The sequence below is a fragment of the Numenius arquata genome, chromosome 1 (assembly GCF_964106895.1).
Source record: "Numenius arquata chromosome 1, bNumArq3.hap1.1, whole genome shotgun sequence".
Lineage (NCBI taxonomy): Eukaryota > Metazoa > Chordata > Aves > Charadriiformes > Scolopacidae > Numenius > Numenius arquata.
In genome coordinates this window covers 137,450,382-137,472,843 of record NC_133576.1, presented here as the reverse complement: position 1 = coordinate 137,472,843, position 22,462 = coordinate 137,450,382, and the positions used below count along the sequence as shown (strand labels likewise).

General features: G+C 44.4%; 1 protein-coding gene across 2 annotated transcripts in view; it reads right to left on the bottom strand.

The window, feature by feature from the left end:
* RSF1 (remodeling and spacing factor 1) overlaps nucleotides 1-22,462 on the bottom strand; it is an 83,939-nt gene that overhangs the window by 52,444 nt on the left and 9,033 nt on the right. For both annotated transcript variants that reach the window (XM_074147803.1, XM_074147795.1), the window contains one exon: nucleotides 1,471-1,562. In XM_074147803.1, coding sequence (XP_074003904.1) covers nucleotides 1,471-1,562 — 92 coding nt within the window. The remainder of the gene's footprint in view (nucleotides 1-1,470; nucleotides 1,563-22,462) is intronic.

Sequence of the window (22,462 nt, the reverse complement as noted above, 5' to 3'; positions counted from 1 at the left end):
GCAGGACAATCCCAGGCACAAATACAGGTTGGGCGGAGAATGGCTGGAGAGCAGCCCTGAGGAGAAGGACTTGGGGGTGTTGGTGGATGAGAAGCTCAACATGAACCGGCAGTGTGCACTGGCAGCCCAGAAAGCCAACCGCATCCTGGGCTGCATCAAGAGAAGCGTGGCCAGCAGGTCACAGGAGGTGATTCTACCCCTCTACTCTGTGCTCGTGAGACCCCACCTGGAATACTGTGTCCAGCTTTGGAGTCCTCAACACAAGAAGGACATGGACCTGTTGGAACGGGTCCAGCGGAGGGCCACGAAGATGATCAGAGGGATGGAGCACCTCCCCTATGGAGACAGGCTGAGAGAGCTGGGGTTGTTCAGCCTGGAAAAGGCTCTGGGGAGATCTCATAGCAGCCTTTCAATATCTGAAGGGAGCCTCCAGGAGAGCCGGAGAGGGACTCTTTGTCAGGAAATGTAGTGACAGGACAAGGGGTAATGGTTTTAAATTGGAAGAGGGGAGATTTAGATGAGATATTAGGAGGAAATTCTTTCCTGTGAGGGTGGTGAGACACTGGAACAGGTTGCCCAGGGAAGCTGTGGCTGCCCCATCCCTGGAAGTGTTTAAGGCCAGGCTGGATGGGGCTTTGAGCAACCTGCTCTAGTGAGAGGTGTCCCTGCCCATGGCAGGGGGGTTGGAACTCGATGATCTTTAAGGTCCCTTCCAACTCTAACCATTCTATGATTCTAAGACTACTTTTTTGTGGATTAAAAGGCACACGGAATGTATCCAGAGGGGAAACGGTAACCTATTAATTTTGAATATATGCATATTCTTATTTTGTGAAGCAGTGTAAATTCTTTAAACTGAACAATATTTGCATGTAAGGTGCCAACAATGGCATAGCCACAATTAAAACACCAATAGAGAATTATGTAAAACAATGGGATGCTTTTTCCTGACGCATAACTCCATTTTCATTTTAGCTGTGCCATTCTGAGCGTGCATCGCTGCAATACTTTCATTTATTAACACGTGCTACAAGAACTCTGTATGGTTAGTCCCTGTATGAATACCGAATAAATCACAATAATTAAATCATATTCAGACAATTGATACAGAAATGAATTGTTACTGTGGAAATCCCTCTGCTCAATTCAGCCCGTTTGCAGGCTACTAAATCTCCTTCTTTACTTAGGGTCTTAACGCTTAAAAAAAAGTATTTCACTACCAGGTATGAAGGTGTACAATCTTTTACATGCATAAAATATTGTCTATTTTCAGAGATATTTTTTTTTCACCCAGGCCCAGGCAGAATGAAAGTTAAACTGGGATCTTACGCAACTGAGGTCTGGGCACACACATCGATGTTGGCCACAACAGCCTGAGGCCGACTATAATTCATCCCAGGAATTGCTGACACAACAGCTCATCGCAACCGTATTCCAGCATGGCAGAATAACACAACGCGCGTATTGTACCTTGATCAAATATTTTTCCCATCTGTCTGCTGTGACAGACTTCCCAATCTTTCTCATCAGTTTCAAGTGAAGCTCCACCAATTCTTTTGGAACTGCGGTATTGAGAGAGAGAGAAAAAAAAAAAAAAAAAAAAAAGAAGTTATGAAGTCTGGTGCAAATATACTTTAAGGCTAAACACAGATAACACTGAAACACTGGGACAAGTTGAGAAATTTTATTAAAACATAGTAACTTAAAGCCTGATGAAGAGCAGCCCCGCAACTGAGAGATGGAAGAAGGTTAATTTAATCGTATGGGTCATTTTGTTTAGATTTATATTTACGACGATCATCGATTGCCCTTCCTTGAGTTTAAGGAAATAGACCTCAGTGATAAATATGTAAAAATTTTGGCAGCATTAAAACAACAACTGGACAGGAACTAGGCCAGGCGAACACCTACAGAAATACAACCGTGAGCAGCACACCTGCAGCTGCCTCCAGAAACCCCAAAGCTGCCTTCTGCCCGGTGCCTGGAATATCGTTGAATCCAAACTATTTTTGGCTGGGCGCGTGGTACCGGAGAAACATCCCAGGAACGTTGTCCTCACAGATGTAGCTTTGCCACGTACTTACTTGCTTTTGTACCGGAGGAACAGAGAGGGAACTCCAGATCTGGGGCTCAAGGGATGGAGGCCAGACCTGCTGCTCCAGAGCCATCACAGAATCCAAGTTTTCCAGCCAAATTTTACTTATCTCTTAGGGAACACTCCTCAATACAGCTTCAACGTCTCGTCTGAGCTCACATCTGTGATTTATAAATCAATCTGGCACCACCAAGTGGCAAATTTGCAGAACATCAATTTTATAAGCTAGAGAGCAGTGTAACCTTTCAAAAACATGCAACTGATAATTATTAAAGCAACTCTACACGCCCAGCGACGTGAGCTCTCTCACTTGTAATTTGTTGAATAAAAGTTAAAGAAATGAGCTTTTCAAGTACTTTTATTTCTATATTCTTTGCGTACAATTGTATTTTCTGAAAGCATTTTCATTACTCTATGCACACACGCTTTAAAAGTTTAAAACCCAACGACGTTTATGACCATAATTTATCATTTTTCTGCTGGTCCAGTAAAACTGCTTGACACAGGATAAACAGCTGGGACACCAAACGTGGTTGTTCTAAATCAGACGTTACCGAGATGCTATTTCTTTATACAACATTTGAGTATCTGTCTGAATCTTTTCAATATTTAACTTCAATTCACCAAACCGGTAATTGCCTTTCAGTCAAACACCTCTATTTTCAGGTGAACATAGCGAGCTGGTAAAACACCATTTTGACGAAAATGCTTGTGACATTTCAGATGCAGATCATCTCCGCTGGTTCACAATCAGAAATTTAATACACCAGCTCACTTCTTCAATAAACACACAAAGTAGCAGCCTGATACCCAAAAAGAGACCTCCTTCAAATGTAAATAATTCATAAACAACTTCAAAATAGCCCTAATTTTTTCCTCTTTTATTCCATTCATAGTTTCCATTACCATTGCATATTGAAAAAAACTAACACAGCTCCTCCTTCCTTGGTTATTCCGGAAAATCGATGCATTTCATCGTTTTAAACTACCACATATTTTAAAGGGAACAAGATCAAAGGTCTTAACCCCGATAGGCGCCGAGCGCTTGGCACCAACAAAATTAAGCACAAAGCACTTTATACACATGAGCAAATCTATCAAAGTCAACTCATACAATTAAACCTCAGCTTGCGTTTGTGTCCCGTGGAACTGAGCCGAAGTATTCAAAAATCTTACTGGATCAAAGCTCTCATTCTGCATCTTTTTGTTTGTTTGTTTGTTTTTAAGCAGATCTCTTTTTAGTGGGAATATTGATTTGAAACTCAATTTAAAGACACACGGGTGATTTGTTTCAAACAATCAAATCCCCAGTCACCACAAAAATCTTTGCTGGGGTATCAGTCTTCGAAGAAATGGAGAATGTTAAAAATTAAAGAACTGGAAAGTAATTTTGCACAGCCTTGGTCAGCACTTACTGTGATTTATGTTAGTACCTACAGAAACTTCACTTCTTTTCTGAGATTCCAGCATTTCAGCTCTTGCGTTTCTAGGATCTTGATATTCCAATGTGGTCATTTTCACAAATAAACATCACAAAACATTTCAAATTCATTTTCTCTTTATTTACTACCCTTTTGAGATGTTTTTTATGTATCATAACAATATTTCAGTACCCGAAGGGGGCTTACAGGAGAGATGGGGAGGGACTCTTTATCAGCGAATGTAAAGATAGGACGAGAGGTAAAAAAGGAAACACACATTCAGTAAGAAGGAAACAAAAGGAAACACAAACTCAGTAAGAAGGGCAAGGGTAGAGAATGGCAGCAAGAGAAAGACCTGTTAAAATATAACGTATTTATAACGGATGTTTTACCAGGGTCTGTAGTGACAGGATGAGGGGTGACAGGATGAGGGGCAACAGTTTTAAACTGAAAGAGGGGAGATTTAGATGAGATCTCAGGAAGAAATTCTTTCCTGTGAGGGTGGTGAGACACTGGAACAGGTTGCCCAGAGAAGCTGGGGCTGCCCCATCCCTGGAAGTGTTCAAGGCCAGGTTGGATGGGGCTTTGGGCAACCTGCTCTAGTGGGAGGTGTCCCTGTCCATGGCAGGGGGTTGGAACTCGATGATCTTTAAGGTCCCTTCCAACTCTAACCATTCTATGATTCTATGAATATTAATGACCAGATCTCTAGCCTGGCTGTTCTCCAGTAAGTGCTTAGAGGAATCACACAGTATCCTCCTCGCTCTAAGGACCGAAGCGGGGAGAAAACTGGTGCCCAGTTCCTGGCAGAAACCAGGGAGTGTGGGAAGCGCAGCCTGACCATCCAGGGTGCCTGAATTACAGCAGGAGCCGATGGGACTGAGACACAAACTTTATTGAAACCGAAGTAACTGTAAATAACATATGGATCACATGCAACAGTGGACACCTGACTTGCCCAGAAATACCCGCTCAGGGAAAAGTGGTAGGAAGGCTAAACAGTGGTAGAAAATCCATCCTTTCAATCCATCCTTTCCCAGAACACTTGTTTGGCAAGGAGAAGTGCACTAGTAAATGAGACAAATGTTTCAGTCATCTCAGAAATGCATTAACTTATTTTGTTCAGAATGTACAGATAATTCTTGACAAGAGTTCATTAAAGTGGGATGTCAATAAGGATCTTTTTTTACAACACTCTTCTAATCCTACTTGTAACATACCAAAGATAATGAACATAAGCTTTAATTCCTCTTGGGTTGTGTTGTTTGCTTTTTTTTAAACTAACAACAGTCGACCATCATCTCCTTTGTAAAACATCATCTCCATTCAAGTGGGACCTGCATCACTCATTTCAGGAACTCGTATAATAACCTAATAACACTTTGCATTTTTTAAAATTTTACATAAGGGAAGGAATAATACACAGCATTTTTCTTGCATACTAGCCATTCTGCTTAATGTTTCGGCCAAAAAAGTGTGATGGAACACACATAAAAAAACCCCTAAATCTGAATGATATTCTCAAACTTTTATGGAACTTGGATCTCTCTGGAAAGTAATACAGTAGCTCTCTAAAACCTTCACAGAATACACTTAAGTGGTGGAGAAAGCGCCAGGACTCTGTGCAGAGGGCTAATAAAAATTGCACAGCGCTATTTTAAGAGAAACTGTTTCAAAGAATCGAGTATAATTAAACCGCGGTGCCATCTGCTAGATATTCAAAAAATACAGACTTTTCATAGGAAGAAACCATGAGTCAGAAAGAATGAGTCACTGTATATACAATTATAGGGCTTCTGGTGGAGTTTAGCCAATTTGTTAAGTCCTGCGCTTTCCTGGAGGGTAGGCTCTTGTCTGGGCATCACACAAAACCCTTTGAGCACCGTTCGATCTACTCCGGCATTTCAGGGAACATCCTGAAATCACATCCTGAACATGTGTCACACGTTTCTCATAAATTTGGGAAAGCCAGAAAATTGAAACAGAAGAGAAAAAGTAGGAACACGTGGAAAGCCCATCGTCTGGGCAGAAAAGCTGTAATTTTCAAACACCTGCACAACCGCGGATTAAAGACCCGGTTGTGGGTTCCCATTAACACCTCCCCGTATAACCATAACCCCGTTTCACCTCTACTTATTTTCCCTGCCAAAAATGTATATGGTCCCAGCTGAACACTGAAATAAAGGAGGAAAGCAGAAAATGGAGATGACGGACAAAGCTCTGGGTCTGAAGGGAGGAGAGAGAGAGAACTTGTTATTTGGAAAATGATTACAAATAATAAAAAACCTTTATATCAGAGCAGATGTGGGGTACTGGACACAGAGGGGAAGATCAGAAACACCATGTCCCTGGTATTGATGGGGATTGCAAAGCCTGTGCCTCCTCTCCTCCTCATGGCATAAGGGACAAGCACACTGAACCCCTCCTGCTGGGGGGACTTAAGTGGAAGGGAACGAGAAGGACATTTTGGGATGCAAAAGCTGCCGGCAGTTTTCATGCTTTGCGAACACAAACAGGTCTTCCCAGTTACATTAGTAAAATCTTTTTCCCTGCTAACTTGTTTTGGCAAGTGGAAGAAAAAAAAGTGACTCATAAGATATATAGGGCAAGTATTTCCGTTAACAGTTCGCTCTTTTTCATCTTTCTCCCTTGACCAAAATTACCTCTGCACGCTCTGACTTTGCTGTCAAATAAAACCATGCTAAGCAAATGGACAGCAGAGATTGACAGGATCATTAATAATCTCCCACCAATCTCCTTCCTCCTCTGATGTGCCTGAGCTACTGGCATCGATTTTCCTACTTCCACCACATTTGGCTCCCTCCGCTGTCAGTGCTGGAGGAAGCTGAACTAAAAGCACGTGCAAAAGCAAGAGCATCCACCACTTGGTGATAAAGAAATGTGAATCTGAAGAATGAAGAATCTGGGCTCCCCAGTTCAAGAAGGACAGGGAACTGCTGGAGAGGGTACAGCAGAGGGCTACAAAGATGATGAGGGGCCTGGAGCATCTCTCTTACGAGGAGAGGCTGAGAGGAGAGGCTTTGAAGGGAGCCTACAGGAGAGCCGGAGAGGGACTCTTTGTCAGGAAACTTAGTGACAGGACAAGGGGTAATGGTTTTAAATTGGAAGAGGGGAGATTTAGATGAGATATTAGGAGGAAATTCTTTCCTGCGAGGGTGGTGAGACACTGGAACAGGTTGCCCAGGGAAGCTGTGGCTGCCCCATTCCTGGAAGTGTTTAAGGCCAGGCTGGATGGGGCTTTGAGCAACCTGCTCTAGTGGAGGTGTCCCTGCCCATGGCAGGGGGGTTGGAACTGGATGATCTTTAAGGTCCCTTCCAACTCTAACCATTCCATGATTCTATGACTTGGGGCTTTTTAGTCTGGAGAAGAGAAGACTGAGGGGGGATCTGATCAATGCTTATAAATACTTAAAGGGTGGGTGTCAACAGGATGGGGCCAGTCTTTTTTCAGTGGTGCCCAGTGACAGGATAAGAGGAAATGGGCACAAACTTGAATATAAGAAATTCCATCTAAACAGGAGGAGGAACTTCCTTCCTTTGAGGGTGGCAGAGCCCTGGAACAGGCTGCCCAGAGAGGTGGTGGAGTCTCCTTCTCTGGAAACATTCAAAACCCGCCTGGACAAGTTCCTGTGCAAGCTGCTCCAGAGGGACCTGCTTTGGCAGGGGGTTGGCCTAGATGATCTCCAGAGGTCCCTTCCAACCCCGTATCATTCTGTGATCCTGTGAACTACATGGCAAAGGCAACACTTTGCCCACCACAGACTAACCATGCACTTAATTCCCTTTACAGACAAGCCCTGATGCATAAATGTGCTTAAAACCAGTCAGATGCATCCCTTAAGGCACAGGAGCATCCAACAGACAAGTGACCGCCTTTCTAACATCTTTATTATTCTCCTCCATTTTTGTATGCGAGTCTGAAGTCCCACGAGCAGTCTGAGGCAGCAAACACTTTGTCTTCTAGAATAGTTTCAACCCAAAGGTAAGTTCCTCATCTGATTCATTAAACAACTAGTGAAACACTTGGGAAAAGAAAGTGGATAGAATCTCCTTCAGCAGCAGCGCCGGTTTATGCCAACATAAATATTCTTCTCCGGGAACTAACTTGTTTCTTGACTCAACTCTTAGTATAAAGAAAATGGGAGACCCCTATAGTTGGGATTAAGAAGGTTTTAGACCATAAAGAAAAATGATGGCCTTGGTACAAACTTCTCATGATAAATAAATAGAAGGACAAAACCTCTAGCATGAACCAGACAAGGAGTCAGAGTGAACCTCCGACAAATAACTGTAATAAGGAGCCCCATATTCAGGCAGCAAACTTGGCATAAAAAAAAAAAAAGAATAAATAATGAAGCATTTGACCTCTTACAGCGTTTCCCAACATGAAAAAGTAGTTCCTCTTCCAAAGGACAATCTAAATATATTATTTTCTAGCTGAGTCACTTGATGAGTATTATCATCCTACTAAGTTGTGCGTCCATAAAAACAAAAGAGACACACAGGAAAGGGGAAAAAAAAAATGTAACTGCTCTGCCTTCCCAGTGAATGAAAAGAACAATCAAACGTGCTGAAATTAAACCGAAGATCAAAACAGAAAGAACAAGTCACCAAATAGCAGTTTTATATCCTGTTCCTAGAAAGATTTTGGCAGGCATTAGAAACAAACAAACCACGCTCACATTTAAATGACATTGTTATCCTGGGAAAGCACTTTGGAATGTGGATGCTCAGCAGCTAGAGCATTTTCACACAAATACCCAAATACCTTTATATCTCCTCTCTGTACAAATACCTATCAGAATCACAGAATGATATGGGGTTGGAAGGGACCTCTGGAGATCATCTAGTCCAACCCCCCTGCCAAAGCAGATCCACCCAAAGCAGGTTGCACAGGAACGTGTCCAGGAGGGTTTTGAACATCTCCAGAGATGGAGACTCCACCACCTCTCTGGGCAGCCTCTTACACGGCTCTGCCACCATCACAGGAAGGAAGTTCCTCCTCCTGTTTAGATGGAACTTCTTAGATTCAAGTTTTTGCCCATTTCCACTTGTCCTGTCACTGGGCACCACTGAAAAAAGACTGGCCCCATCCTCTTGACACCCACCCTTTTAAGTATTTAAGGGTGGGTGTCAAAGATCCCCCCTCAGTCTTCTCTTCTCCAGACTAAAAAGACCCAAGTCCCTCAGCCTTTCCTCATAAGGGAGATGCTCCAGGCCCCTCATCATCTTTGTCGCCCATGTTCAACGACCCTCATCATCTTTGTAGTCCTCTGCTGTACGCTCTCCAGCAGCTCCCTGTCCTTCTTGAACTGGGGAGCCCAGAACTGGACACAGTGCTCCAAATGGGGCCTCACCAGGGCAGAGCAGAGTGGGAGGATGACCTCCCTTGACCTGCTGGCCACACTCTTCCTGATTCACTCCAGGATGCCATTGGCCTTCTTGGCCACAAGGGCACATTGCTGTTCATCCAGAGAAGACTCTTCGCTTGCCTGGACTACGGGGAGCACAGGCCATTCTAACATTACTCAGCACAGTTAAGATTATCTTGCTGATAAAACCCCTTCCAGCCATCCCCATGGATGGATCCCAGCACAATATCTCTTTCACCGCTGCTTACGGGTGAATTGTGACCCACGTGTTTTCAATAGTGCTTTCAATTGGGAACAAAAAGCCTTTTCCATCCCCAGTCACCTTCTCGCTATACCCAAAACTGAGATTAAAAAAATTATACGCATTGTCATCAGCGTAACTCTTGAAGCTGGAGTTAAAGACCATACTCATCTCAACAAAATCCCTACACAGCTGTTTTTCAGCAGCCCTTTAGCAGCAAGAAGATGGTTTAATCTTTCACAAGTCCCCTCTGTTTCATTTTCTATTAGGTTCCTAGCAATGTGGGGGCTTTTTAAGCTAATGTATTAAGCAACAGCTGAAAGGTTAACAAAAGCAAGAGCGATGTTAGAATAAAGCATAAAATTTAGGCCAAAAAGCATGCTGTACTGTGCAATGAAAAAAGAATGGAGGCAGGAGAAAAAAGGAAAATTACTTTGAAAACAATGCAGGAAAAAATAGTACACAATCTATTTTAGAAACTGGAAATAGCCCAGGAAAAGAAAGACGGCAAATAAAAGCCCAGTTTACTGCCTCAAAAAATGTACTGAATACAAAATGGGCCCCAGGCCACCAACTCTGGACATGTGAACAGCAAAGATCAGGCTGTGGCAGCAATGTGGAAACAAGCAGACTGCACCGAAAAACAGGTACTGAAATTAACACATTCCCATTGTTCACAGTTAAATCACTTGCAGTGACCACACCGTGCATACATTTCAACCATCTGAAAAATCAAAGGCACTTGACTTGCTGATCCTTAATTCATCCATAGACAAGCACTTGACTCTGAGACCACAGCATATAAAAGTGCAAACATGGCAGCACAAGTATCTTTCTTTCTGGCTAGTAAAAATCAGGAAATCAGATCTTCTAAAATGATACTGGGATGGATTCTCTTGCCTGCTGAGTCTCCAATACAGCCAAGACTTTTTGAGGAAAATCCTCATTTTCCTCCTTAGGGCTGAACTGTGTCATCATAATTCTCAAGTAAAGAGTAGGTGTGACAAAGGGGAAAGGTAATGACAGAGATTACACTTCAGTAGTTGACTCTGGAGAGCTTCGCAGCTCCTCAGTGCAAGTATGCACCCCCACAGCTTCCCGATGAACTGGAATAAATCCACTTCAGGGGGTTTTTTCCCCCTCAGAAGATGACCCATGCAGAGAAGAGCTGCAGCAGATGCCATCAGCGTGCCCAGTTTGGGCACTGGGAGCCAGCCTTTGGAGCGTGTTGCAGAATGCACTTACCCACACCGCGGAGATGTAAGAAGATGCAAGGTGCCCTGTTTTGCCTGTGTTAGGCACCAAGGTGTCTTACAGAAAGCACAAGCAGAGTTAGGAGCCCTAGTGAAAAAAAAAGCAGGTTGATCAGATGGGATTCTTCAACTCTACAATAGGAAATGCTGAAGAGGAACACATTCGGAAACACAACCCCTCTCCAGAAAGATCAGGAGAAAAAAAAGTCAATATTAAAAAAAAACAGAGCAGGCTGAATAAAAATTCACTATTTATTTAGCCTGGAGAAAAGGAGGCTGAGGGGAGACCTCACTCTTAACAACTACCTGAAAGGAGCTTGTAGTGAGGTGGGGTGTCGGTCTCTTCTCTCAAAGAACAGGCGATGGGACAAGAGGAAACGGCCTCAAGTTGCGCCACGGGAGGTTTAGGATGGATATTAGGAAAAAAATTCTTCACTGAAAGGGTTAGCAAATGTTGGAACAGGCTGCCCAGGGAAGTGGTAGAGTCCCCATCCCTGGAGGTATTTAAAAGCCGGGCAGATGTGGTGCTGAGGGACATGGTTTAGTGGTGGTTTGGGCAGTGCTGGGTTGATGGTTGGACTCAATGACCTTAAAGGTCCCTTCCAGCTCAGACAATTCTACAATTCTACGAAAAAGAAGATTTACACCCAAATCTCAGTCTGGACTGAGGCATCTGCTGGCCATTACAGTAATGGAAGACCCATTCACACTTACCAAAAAGGATGTAAGTGAAAGAAGTTGAGATGGCAACCTTTACCTTTTGATCTAACACTAAGTAGTTACGTAGCCATTCAAGAAATGGTAAAATTGAATTCAGTGCCTTCATTCACCCTCAGAAGGTCCAAAATTACAACTCCCACTCTTAGAAGGGTGGCCCAGCTACAAGGCAAGCAGCTAGAAAAGAAATGCAAGATTCAAGGGCCCAAAGAAAGGAGAAGAAAAGGAAGCATGAGTTTAATTCCTGTGAAAAAGGAGCCTGAGCTTTAGTCCCTATTCCTATCTCCCAGGAGTTTTTAGGTATTTTGCCATTAAATTCTTGGAAAGGGCAGCAGCACAGCAGTAGGATTCACCGGAGCAAATGTAGATAATTACACCTGAGCTGGTTCCATATCATCCATTTATAGCCCATTGACAGAAAGACACTTTTAGGAAGAGGCAGCTCATCCTAAAGTAAATATCTGAGCTCTGATAAATACATTTGGTGAGATTAATTCTGTTGTAGAGTCTTTGGCAAGTTTTTCCAGTGAAAACTGAAGTATGTAACGTGTTGGGAATACATGAGTGTTACCAGGAGGTACATCTTGTACCTACGCTCTTATGGTCCCTTTCAGACAAAGAATTATCATTTAGATCTCACCTTATCACACCTCACATTCATAAGGTTTATGCATGCACAGACTTTTCACAGAATCACAGAATGATATGGGGTTGGAAGGGACCTTTGGAGATCATCTAGTCCAAACCCCCTGCCAAAGCGGGGCCACCCAGAGCAGGTTGCACAGGAACTTGTCCAAGCGGGGTTTTGAATGTCTCCAGAGAAGGAGACTCCACCACCTCTCTGGGCAGCCTCTTCCAGGGCTCTGCCACTCTCAAAGTGAAGAAGTTCCTCCTCATGTTTAGATGGAACTTCTTACATTCAAGTTTGTGCCCATTTCCTCTTGTCCTATCACTGGGCACCACTGAAAAAAGACCGACCACATCCCCCTGACACCCACCCTTTAAGTATTTATAAGCATTGACCATATCCCCCCTCAGTCTCAGATCCCCCAACTGTCAAATATTGCAGACATCTTTTCTTGAAAACTTGGTCTCCCAATAAAAAAAAAAATATATATATATATTTTTAGTTTACTGGACCCTAAAGAAGCGCAAGAATGTAACTGTGCTACAAAGATGTACATTTTATATTTTGCAAAACATTCAGTGGTGCCTAATTTCTGAAGAAAAATTGAGTACTAATCAGTAAGCATTTGGTATTTTACAAAAAGCAGCATTATATAGAACCATAGAATCGTTGAGGTTGAAAGGACCTTTAAGGTCATTGAGTCCAACCATCAACCCAACACTGCCCAAACCACCACTAAACCACATCCCTCAGCACCACGTCTGCCTGGCTTTTAAATACCTCCAGGGATGGTGACTCCACCACTTCCTTAGGCAGCCTGTTCCAATGCTTGATAAGCCTTTCAGTAAAGAATTTTTTCATAATATCCATCCTAAACGTCTTCTGGCGCAACTTCAGGCCATTTCACAGAATCATTGAATGATATGGGGTTGGAAGGGACCTCTGGAGATCATCTAGTCCAACCCCACTGCCAAAGCAGGTCCACCCAGAGCAGGTTGCTCAGAATTGTGTCCAGGCGTGTTTTGAATGTCTCCAGAGAGGGAGACTCCACCACCTCTCTGGGCAATCTGTTCCAGGGCTCTGCCACCCTCAAAATGAAGAAGTTCCTCCTCATGTTTAGGTGGAACTTTTTATGTTTAAGTTTGTGCCCATTACCTCTTGTCCTGCCACTGGGCACCACTGAAAAAAGACTGGCCCCGTCCTCCTGACACCCACCCTTTAAGTATTTATAAGCATTGATCAGATCCCCCCTCAGTCTTTTCTTCTCCAGACTAAAAAGCCTCAAGTCCCTCAGCCTCTCCTCCTAAGAGAGATGCTCCAGGCCCCTCATCATCTTGTAGCCCTAGGAGCATGAGTTTTCTTTAATGATCAGCCGAAGCAAACTTTGAAGGTGAAGCCAACGCAAGTCATTCTTCAGTGCAGAACTTGTTTCCCTATCAGTTGGAAAGAAGCACCTGCACATTTGTTTTGCTCTCAGGTAATGTCAGTTCATTAATTTACCAGCAGTGCAAATGAAAATTTAAAATATTTTAAAGAAATACCAGAGATCCATAAAAAGACACACCACGTCTCAGAGACTTGGGCTAAACAGTCATAAGAGAGCAAGGTTTCTAGCAGCTGATGAAGAGCCCCGTTAAAGGCAGCAGTCACACAGCTGGATGAAAATCATTCCACAGATGAATTCATGATCACAACCCTACAATTTCACAAGTTTAATCCAATTAGCACAGAATTTGAGGCTTCTTTTAAATGGTTCCACAGCTAGTAGCAACTTTTTTTCTCCATTATTTGCTAAGAAACCCAGGAAGCGAGTGAGAATAGAAATTTAAGAAGCAAAATTGTTCAAGACAATTGCCTGACAAAGTGCTAGAAATACATAAAAACATGGTGTGGTTTTTGAGCAACTTCCTTAAGTGTAGGTCTAAAATGAAGACTTATTTAGACTTCAAGAAAAAGTAAACCACTTGTGTCCTTGTGCATGTTGGTATTTGAATCTCATACAAAGTGAGGATTCAGAGCTTCATTCCTTGAAACACCCAACTCTTCAGTATAAATTTCTAAACTCATGTTTTGACCTGCTAAAATATCCACCCCTGTTCACATAATCCCTTTAATTGCAAGAAACGGTTATAACTTTGGGGCTGTTGGAGCTTCACAGGAGTAGCCAAGACTGTTGGCTTTGGGGTTGACGTTATCTACCATCTGTGTAGGCAGACTCCAAGCCCCAGACCAGTTTGCCAGACTGGAAGTGCTGGCAGCGCCGTTACCTCTCCGTAACTCGGGCTCGGTTGCCGCTGGCCACCTTTTACACAACTTTTAATCTGACCGAGAAAGAAAGATGAGTGTAACAGCCTGAAGGGATGATGAGCTTCTTGCTACCATTTGCATATTGCCATCACACAAAACTTTCAGATACAAACTCTCCAACCCAAACAACCCCGCGTAGATGCTATCGGGATCGGCAAGAGCCTGGCAGCTCCCGGTGCTGGCAGAAGGAAAAGTGCCACAATATAATGCACACCTGAATCTTCCCACTGAACCGGCTTCCTGAAAACACAACATTATCTGTGAAAACACAACATTATCTGAAAAACATTAAAAATTGTAAGACCAGAAATTCCTTCCCTTCCTGTACGGCACAAAACAGGTAGAAATAAAAGAGAGCAGAGCTTGGGAGTAGGAAAGGTGTTTATGCATAGCTGTTGGAAAAGAAAACAAGGAGCCACAGCGTGTATAATCCCACACTGGGTTTGACAGTGACCACCATCTGCTGCTTCGGAACATGGGTAACGGAACCCCATGGCACACGTATGTAATTACCTGCCCCCTGGGTAATCTTTAAATCCTCTTTTAGTTACAGCCTGCCTTGACTCCGAAGCAAACTTCATGTTCTTAGTTTTATTTTTAAACATTTTCACTACAACTCAACATTCTTGAGTGTATGGAAGATAACTTCCTGACACAACTGGTAGGAGAGCCTACCAGGGGAGGTGCCTCGCTAGACCTACTTTTCACAAACAAAGAAGGACTAGTGGGAGATGTGGAGGTTGGAGGCCGTCTTAGCGATCATGAAATGGTCAAGTTTTCAATTCTTAGTGAGTAAGGAAGGGGGTTAGCAAAACCTCCACCGTGGACTTCCAGAGGGTGGACTTTAGCCTGTTTAGAACCCCGGTTGGGAGGGTCCCTTGGGAAACAATCCCGCGGGGCAAAGGGGTCCAGGAAGGCTGGACGCTCTTCAAGAAGGAAATCCTAAAGGCCCAGGAGCAGGCTGTCCCCATGAGGCGCAAAATTAAAGGGAGGGGAAAGTGGCCGGCCTGGATGAACAAAGAGCTTTTGATGGGGCTTAGGGAAAAAAGGAAGGTTTATCACCTTTGGAAGAAGGGACAAGCAACTCAGGAAGAGTACAGAGATCTTGTTAGGTTATACAGAGAAAAAATTAGGAAGGCAAAAGCCCAGCTGGAACTCAACCTGGCCATTAAGATAAGGGACAACAAAAAGAGTTTTTATAAATACGTCAACAAAAAGAGGGTCAGGGAGAATCTCCATCCCTCACTGGATGCGGGGGGAAACACTGCGACCAAGGACGAGGAGAAGGCTGAGATACTTAATGCCTTCTTTGACTCTGTCTTCAATAGTCGGACCAGCTACCCCCAGGGTGTGCAGCCTCCTGGGCTGGAAGATAAGGATGGAGAGCAGAACAACCCCACCATAGTCCAGGAGAAAGTAGTTAATGATTTGCTTATGCACCTGGACACGCATAAGTCTATGGGGCTGGATGGGATTCACCCAAGAGTACTCAGGGACCTGGCGGAAGAGCTCACCAAGCCTCTCTCCATTATCTATCAACAATCCTGGTCAACAGGAGACGTACCAGATGACTGGAAGGTGGCCAACGTGACACCCATCTACAAGAAGAGCTGGAAGGAGGATCTGGGAAACTACAGGCCTGTCAGTCTGACCTCGGTACCGGGAAAGATCATGGAGAGGATCATCTTGAGTGAGCTCTCACGGCAAGTGCAGGGCAGCCGAGGGAGCAGGGCCAGCCAGCATGTGTTTATGAAAGGGAGGTCCTGCTTAAACAACTTGATCTCTTTCTATGACCGTGTGACCCGCCTTCTCAATGCGGGGAAGGCTGTGGACGTTGTCTACCTGGACTTTGGTAAGGCCTTTGACACCGTCCCCCACAGCGTTCTCCTGGAGAAGCTGGCGTATCATGGCATAGACAAGTGTACTCTTCACTGGGTACAAAACTGGCTGGATGGCCGTGCCCAGAGAGTTGTGATTAATGGGGTGAAATCCAGTTGGTGGCCGGTCACCAGTGGTGTCCCTCAGGGCTCCGTTTTGGGGCCAGTCTCGTTTAATATCTTTATTGATGATCTAGATAAGGGGATTGAGTGCACCCTCAGTAACTTTGCAGACAACACCAAACTGGGTGGGAGTGTTGATCTGCCTGAGGGTCGGCAGGCTCTACACAGAGACCTGGACAGGTTGGATCGATGGGCCAAGGCCAATGGGATGAGGTTTAATAAGGCCAAGTGCCGGGTCCTGCATTTCAGTCACAACAACCCCAGGCAACGCTACAGGCTTGGGGAAGAATGGCTGGAAAGCTGCCCAGCAGAAAAGAACCTGGGGGTGTTGGTGGACAGCCGGCTTAACATGAGCCAGCAGTGTGCCCAGGTGGCCAAGAAGGCCAACGGCATCCTGGCCTGTATCAGGAATAGCGTGGCCAGCAGGAGTAGGGTAGTGATGGTGCCTCTGTACTCGGCACTGGTGAGGCCTCACCTCGAGTGCTGTGTTCAGTTCTGGGCCCCTCACTACAAGAAGGACATTGAGCTGCTGGAGCGTGTCCAGAGGAGAGCCACCAAGCTGGTGAGTGGTCTACAGAACAAGTCATATGAGGAGAGGCTGAGGGAACTGGGCATGTTTAGTTTGGAGAAGAGGAGGCTGAAGGGGGACCTCACTGCCCTCTACAACTACCTGAAAGGTGGTTGTAGAGAGGTGGGTGTTGGCCTCTTCTCCCAAGGGAATAACGACAGGACCAGAGGAAATGGTCTGAAGTTGGGGCAGGGGAGGTTTAGATTAGATATTAGGAAGAATTCCTTTACTGAGAGAGTGGTCAGGCACTGGAACAGCCTGCCCAGGGAGGTGGTGGAGTCACCATCCCTGGAGGTATTTAAGAAGCGTGTAGACATGGCCCTTCAGGGCATGCTCTAGTGCCTGAGACTGTTGGTTTGTGTCTGTCTGCGGGTGGGGTGGGGTTGTGGGCGTTTGTTTTGGTTTGGTTTTGGTGTTTGGGTTCTGGGATTTTTTGGTTGGTTGGTTTGGTTGGTTTTGGTGTTTTGTTTTTGGGTTTTTTTTGTTTGTTTGTTTGTTTTTCTTTTTTGGTTTGTTGGACTATGATCTCAAAGGTCCCATCCAACCAAAAATATTCTGTGATTCATTAGTATCTAAATCTTTTTGATCTCTGGCCTCAGTAATAATTTGCAGCGATCAATTGCAATTATGGAACATGTGAAAGGTATTTAAATGTGAAATAATTTTAAATTTTATTCAATTCACCATTTTCTCAGCCTGTTCTTTGTGCTATTTGGTATTTTGTTACTTTTTAAACTCCAGCACCATGCTAATAGGGGTACTTTCCCCTGACCTATCACAACGCTACCTAGAATACTGCGTTGAGCTAACAGCAAATTTTAAGTATTCTGGGATGTATTCATCATAAAAAGTTTCCCTTTTAATGCACAGTTATAAGTGTTGTATTTGCAGTTTTGTTGCCCGTTCACAATGCTATTTTATCCACAGCAGTGTCTCCCCTTCAGCCAGATCAGCCATCTTTCACCTTGATCTTTTTCTAAACTACTCATCTCCTTCCTGTTTTCTTGCCAAGTTCGATTAATTGCTCATGCCATAAAGAAAAATCGAGGAATTCTACTTTACTTACACCACAGTAACCAAAAAAAAAAAAAAAAAAAAAAATATCTCTTTTTCTAACCAGTTTCCTGTTGGTTAATCAGTTTAAGGTTTATGATGATGCTTTCCCTCTCAACCGATGACCGCTTTGGATGCTGACTCGCGTTCAGTGGTTGACTTGGTTGGAATTGTTGGGTGATACATTCCTCAACCAGCTCCAGTTCTGGGCTCCCCAGTTCAAGAAGGACAGGGAACTGCTGGAGAGGGTACAGCAGAGGGCTACAAAGATGATTAGGGGCATGGAGCATCTCTCTTAGGAGGAAAGGCTGAGGGACTTGGGTCTTTTTAGTCTGGAGAACAAAAGACTGAGGGGGAATCTGATCAACACCTATAAATACTTAAAGGGTGGGTGTCAAGAGGATGGGGACAGTCTTTTTTCAGTGGTGCCCACGGATAGGACAAGAGGAAACGGGCAAAAACTTCAACATAAGAAGTTCCACCTAAACATGGGGAGGAACTTCTTCACTTTGAGGGTGGCAGAGCCCTGGAACAGGCTGCCCAGAGAGGTGGTGGAGTCTCCTTCTCTGGAGACATTCAAAACCCACCTGGACACATTCCTGTGCAACCTGCTCTGGGTGGACCCGCTTTGGCAGGGGGGTTGGACTAGATGATCTCCAGAGGTCCCTTCCAACCCCATATCATTCTGTGATTCTGTGTCGTTCCTCTAACCCTCTGCCAGGGAGGGTTATCAGGGATGAACATAAAGCAAATCCACTGCTCACCTAGTCCTAACTTAAAATCGACAGCATGAACACAGACCATGGCAACATCAGCTCGCATTAACATGTTGGGCTGTAAGACTGCAGTGGCTAAAAACATCCTCCATGGCTCACCCGATTCCTCCTGCCACAAAGAATAATGTCAAAGAAAGGGCTGGGCATGAGAGTTACTATTTTGGTCATACATACCAGGTAAGGCTGCTGTGGAACACAAGTCAACCTCTTTAATCAGTGACGTCCTCCAAAGACTTCGCATCTGTATCACGGAATCACAGAATTGTCAGAGTTGGAAGGGACCTCTAGGGATCATCTAGTCCAACTCCCCTGCCAAAGCAGGACTGCCCAGAGCACATTACTCAGGACTGCATCCAGGCGGGTCTTGAAAATCTCCAGAGAAGGGGACTCCACAACCTCCCTGGGCAGCCTGTTCCAGGGCTCTGGCACCCTCACCGGAAAGAAGTTTCTCCTCATATTTAAATGGAACTTCCTGTGTTTCAGCTTGTGCCCGTTGCCCCTCGTCCTATCGCTGGGAACCACTGAAAAGAGTCCAGCTGCATCCTCCTTCAACCCACCCTTTAGGTACTTGTAAACACAGATAAGGTCTCCCCTCAGCCTTCTCTTCTCCAGGCTAAAGAGCCCCAGCTCTTTCAGCCTTTCCTCATAAGGGAGATGCTCCAGGCCCTTAATCATCTTAGTTGCCCTACGCTGGACTCTCTCCAGTAGTTCCCTGTCTCTCTTGAACTGGGGAGCCCAGAACTGGACACACTATTCCAGTTGTGGCCTCACCAGTGCAGAGTACAGGGGGAGAATGACCTCCCTCAACCTACTGGCCACACTCTTCCCTATGCAGCCCAGGATCCCATTGGCCCTCTTCTGTCAAGCACGATCCATCTGTCCATGCTTCAAAAGAACTATCCATGCTTTCAAAAGAAAACAGCAGAATACTTTTAACTAATACAACTGTCAGAACTACAAAACTAAAAGTTCATAAATTTTATCAAAACCAGATGTAAAAGCTCTTTGCTTTTGATGCACTAAATCTTTGTTGGACTCTTTAAAATGTGCTAATCACCGAGTCTTCTCCATCTGTACTCTAATACGAGTTTGTCCGTTTTTACTAGCTTTATTTCTAACTTTTTCAGAAAGCTGAATGAGTATTTAGATACTCGGCCAGGCTTAGCCCTGGCAACTCAGTATGATTATTTCACATTATTAGCGTGTACCAGTACATCACCTCCTAACACGTCAATTTTATCATATTTCATCTTTATTGCCAGAAAGGCAGCATAACTAGAATAAAGATACCACAGATTAGCCTAATAATGACACCTTATGCAAAGAAGTTATTTGAGTTCTCAGCAATGTACTTATTTGAATCCTTGTATTACAGCTGATGATTTTAGACATCATGTTTCCTAGATTTTTTCCTTTTTACATAAGACATTTGCCTGTCCACACGCTCTCCAAATCCACCTTGGAGTTTTTAGCTTCCTTCTTTCTACTGCCAGCTATGAGTATGTTCTCCTCCTGGACTTCACCAGGGTTAGACTTCCACCTTTCAAGCAACTTCTGCTTGGCATAAAAACTTGGGTTATTTAGCCCTTACGCTCATCTTCACCATCCTACTCCTACTTGTCAGACAAACGCATTCAGAGACCTCTACTGGCTTTGCAAGCTGCTTCTAGGACACAGTCAGTGTTTTTATTCCTTATGGCTAGTCCTTCTGGTCTCCCGTCTTACAAAGGTTAGATCTTCCAAAAGCTCTTTCCTTATCGTAACAATTTTTCTTACCTGGTGCTAACCTTTTTTAACCTTCATAGAGATTGCTAACGTGTTATTTAGGAGGTCAGCTAATACTGTCTGCTACAGAATTTGTCTAAGCTTAAACACGCATTTCAAGTGATAGTTTTGCCACTTACTGAAGTATCTTTTCGCAAAGCAGAGCATTTTCACGGCCACTTTAGGCCCAGATTCAGTTCCCTTTAAGCTCCCACCTCCAGGCAATACTGGGGTTTTTGGGGTGGGTTTTTTTGTTGTTGCATCCCTCCATGCAGCCCTCCACCTTGGATGCTTTCTTGCAATGTATTGTCGATAACTGCAAGAACACCGCAAGCTCTGGGATCAAACTAAAATTTCCACACTTCTATCATCTGCTAATTAATAGGGCTTTTGTGAACCGTTGCAGTTTGTTCTCAGGAGGAAACCATTATAATCCTGCTAGTCATTAATACTAAAAGGCAATGAACGTGCCCTGGCACTTGTGCTACTAGATAGCTGTAGATGAGCTGGAAAACAGCCAGGGCAGTACCAGAGGGACAAGGAGAGGAGCAGAAAATCAAGCGATTACTCGCATACAAACTTTAACACCCAGTTTCATGCAGCATATTACTGGTTCAGGACTTTGCCAACCAGAACCGACCATCAGGACAGAAAAACAGGAGAACCTAGAACAACCAAAAAAGCCACAGAGCTTCAGGCCGATGACAACCATTTTCTTGGAAAAAGGGAATTGCGAGGCTGGCACTGGTGAGGTACAAATTGCTTGTTACCCATTCTTCAAATATCAATCAAGCCTGTGAGTTCAAGGGTAAGCAGCACTTTTCTCCAAGGTACTACAAGATCTAAATGCTCATAATGGAAAGAAACGTAATACTAAAGCACAGCTGCTGAAACACAGGAACCTTTAGAAACAGGCCTTCCCTCACTTTGAGAGATTGTTTGTTTTCCCCAGACCATTACAGCCATCAACAAGGTCACAATTTCTACCGTAGTTCTGAGAAATTCTCTGCCGCTTGAGCTTCAAGAGCTTTGTTTGGCTCTTGGGGAAGAGAAATAACTGTATCAGGCTGATGGCAAACTGCATATACGAGAGACTGACAAATGCTAGGGGTTACTAAGAAGTACTTGTTAATGCTAAAACGTTTGTTGAGCTTTGTAGAACAAGAAAAGGAGAGTTCACTGATGTGGGGAGAAGGGGAGAAAGGGTAATGAAATAGGGTGGAAAGATCATCTTAGCGTTATGAACAGCCACAGACCTTGCTATTCCACAGCTGGAACAAACTCTTACTGCAAGGCTGGAGGAAACAAAAAAACATACACACCTTTGGATGACTTTTATTATTTCTCAATGATTTTCACATTTGGAAGCAACCAGATGATTTTATTGAACTCCACAGACAAAGCCATCGATGCATTATTCTGCCCCAGCACCGGTGCCCAAGTAGGGAACGTTGAAGGAGCCTGCAGCACAAGAGGAGGGTGCTCTGCACTGCTGCCACCCAGCACCTTCTCCACCATGGGATAGGTGATCTCTGCAGGGCACCGCGCAGTCCCACTGGGGACTGGCTGCACCAGGTGATACTCCTGGAACGCACCTTCAGCTCTCCCGCCAGCCCTAAACCTGCATTTCCTCCCAGAGGAGCACAGCAGAGGTTGCCCTATGAAGATACCAGAGGACACTTGTCCCAACTACAACAGATACACATGAATTATAGAATGAATCATAGAATGATTCAGGTTGGAAGGGATCTGAGAGATCATCAAGTTCCAGCCTCCCTGCCACGGGCAGGGACACCTCCCACTAGACCAGGTTGCTCAAAGCCCCATCCAGCCTGGTCTTGGAATATCTTCAAATATCTTGGAATATCTCCATCAGCTCCACCTGCCATAAATCTAGAGCAATTCAGCTGTACCACTAAGTGCTGTATGGCCCAGCAAGAGATCTTGATGTTACAACGGATACTTTCAAAGACAACCGGCTCTGAGGCAGCAGTGAGCCACAACATTCTTCAGCAGGATATTTATTCAACATCCTCCCACCATCTGCCCCTTCTTGCCAGTTCAGTCCTTCAGTAGCTCCTGTCCTCTCCTTCACCCCACTCAAAGGAATCCTTTCTGTCACTGCCTTCTGCCTCCAGTAGGATATTATTACCAAGTCACTAAATTGGTTCTCTTTCCTTCTCTACATCTACCAGGCTTCTGCCCGACGGATGCAGCCTATCAGCTACTGAAGAGTAAAGAAACAC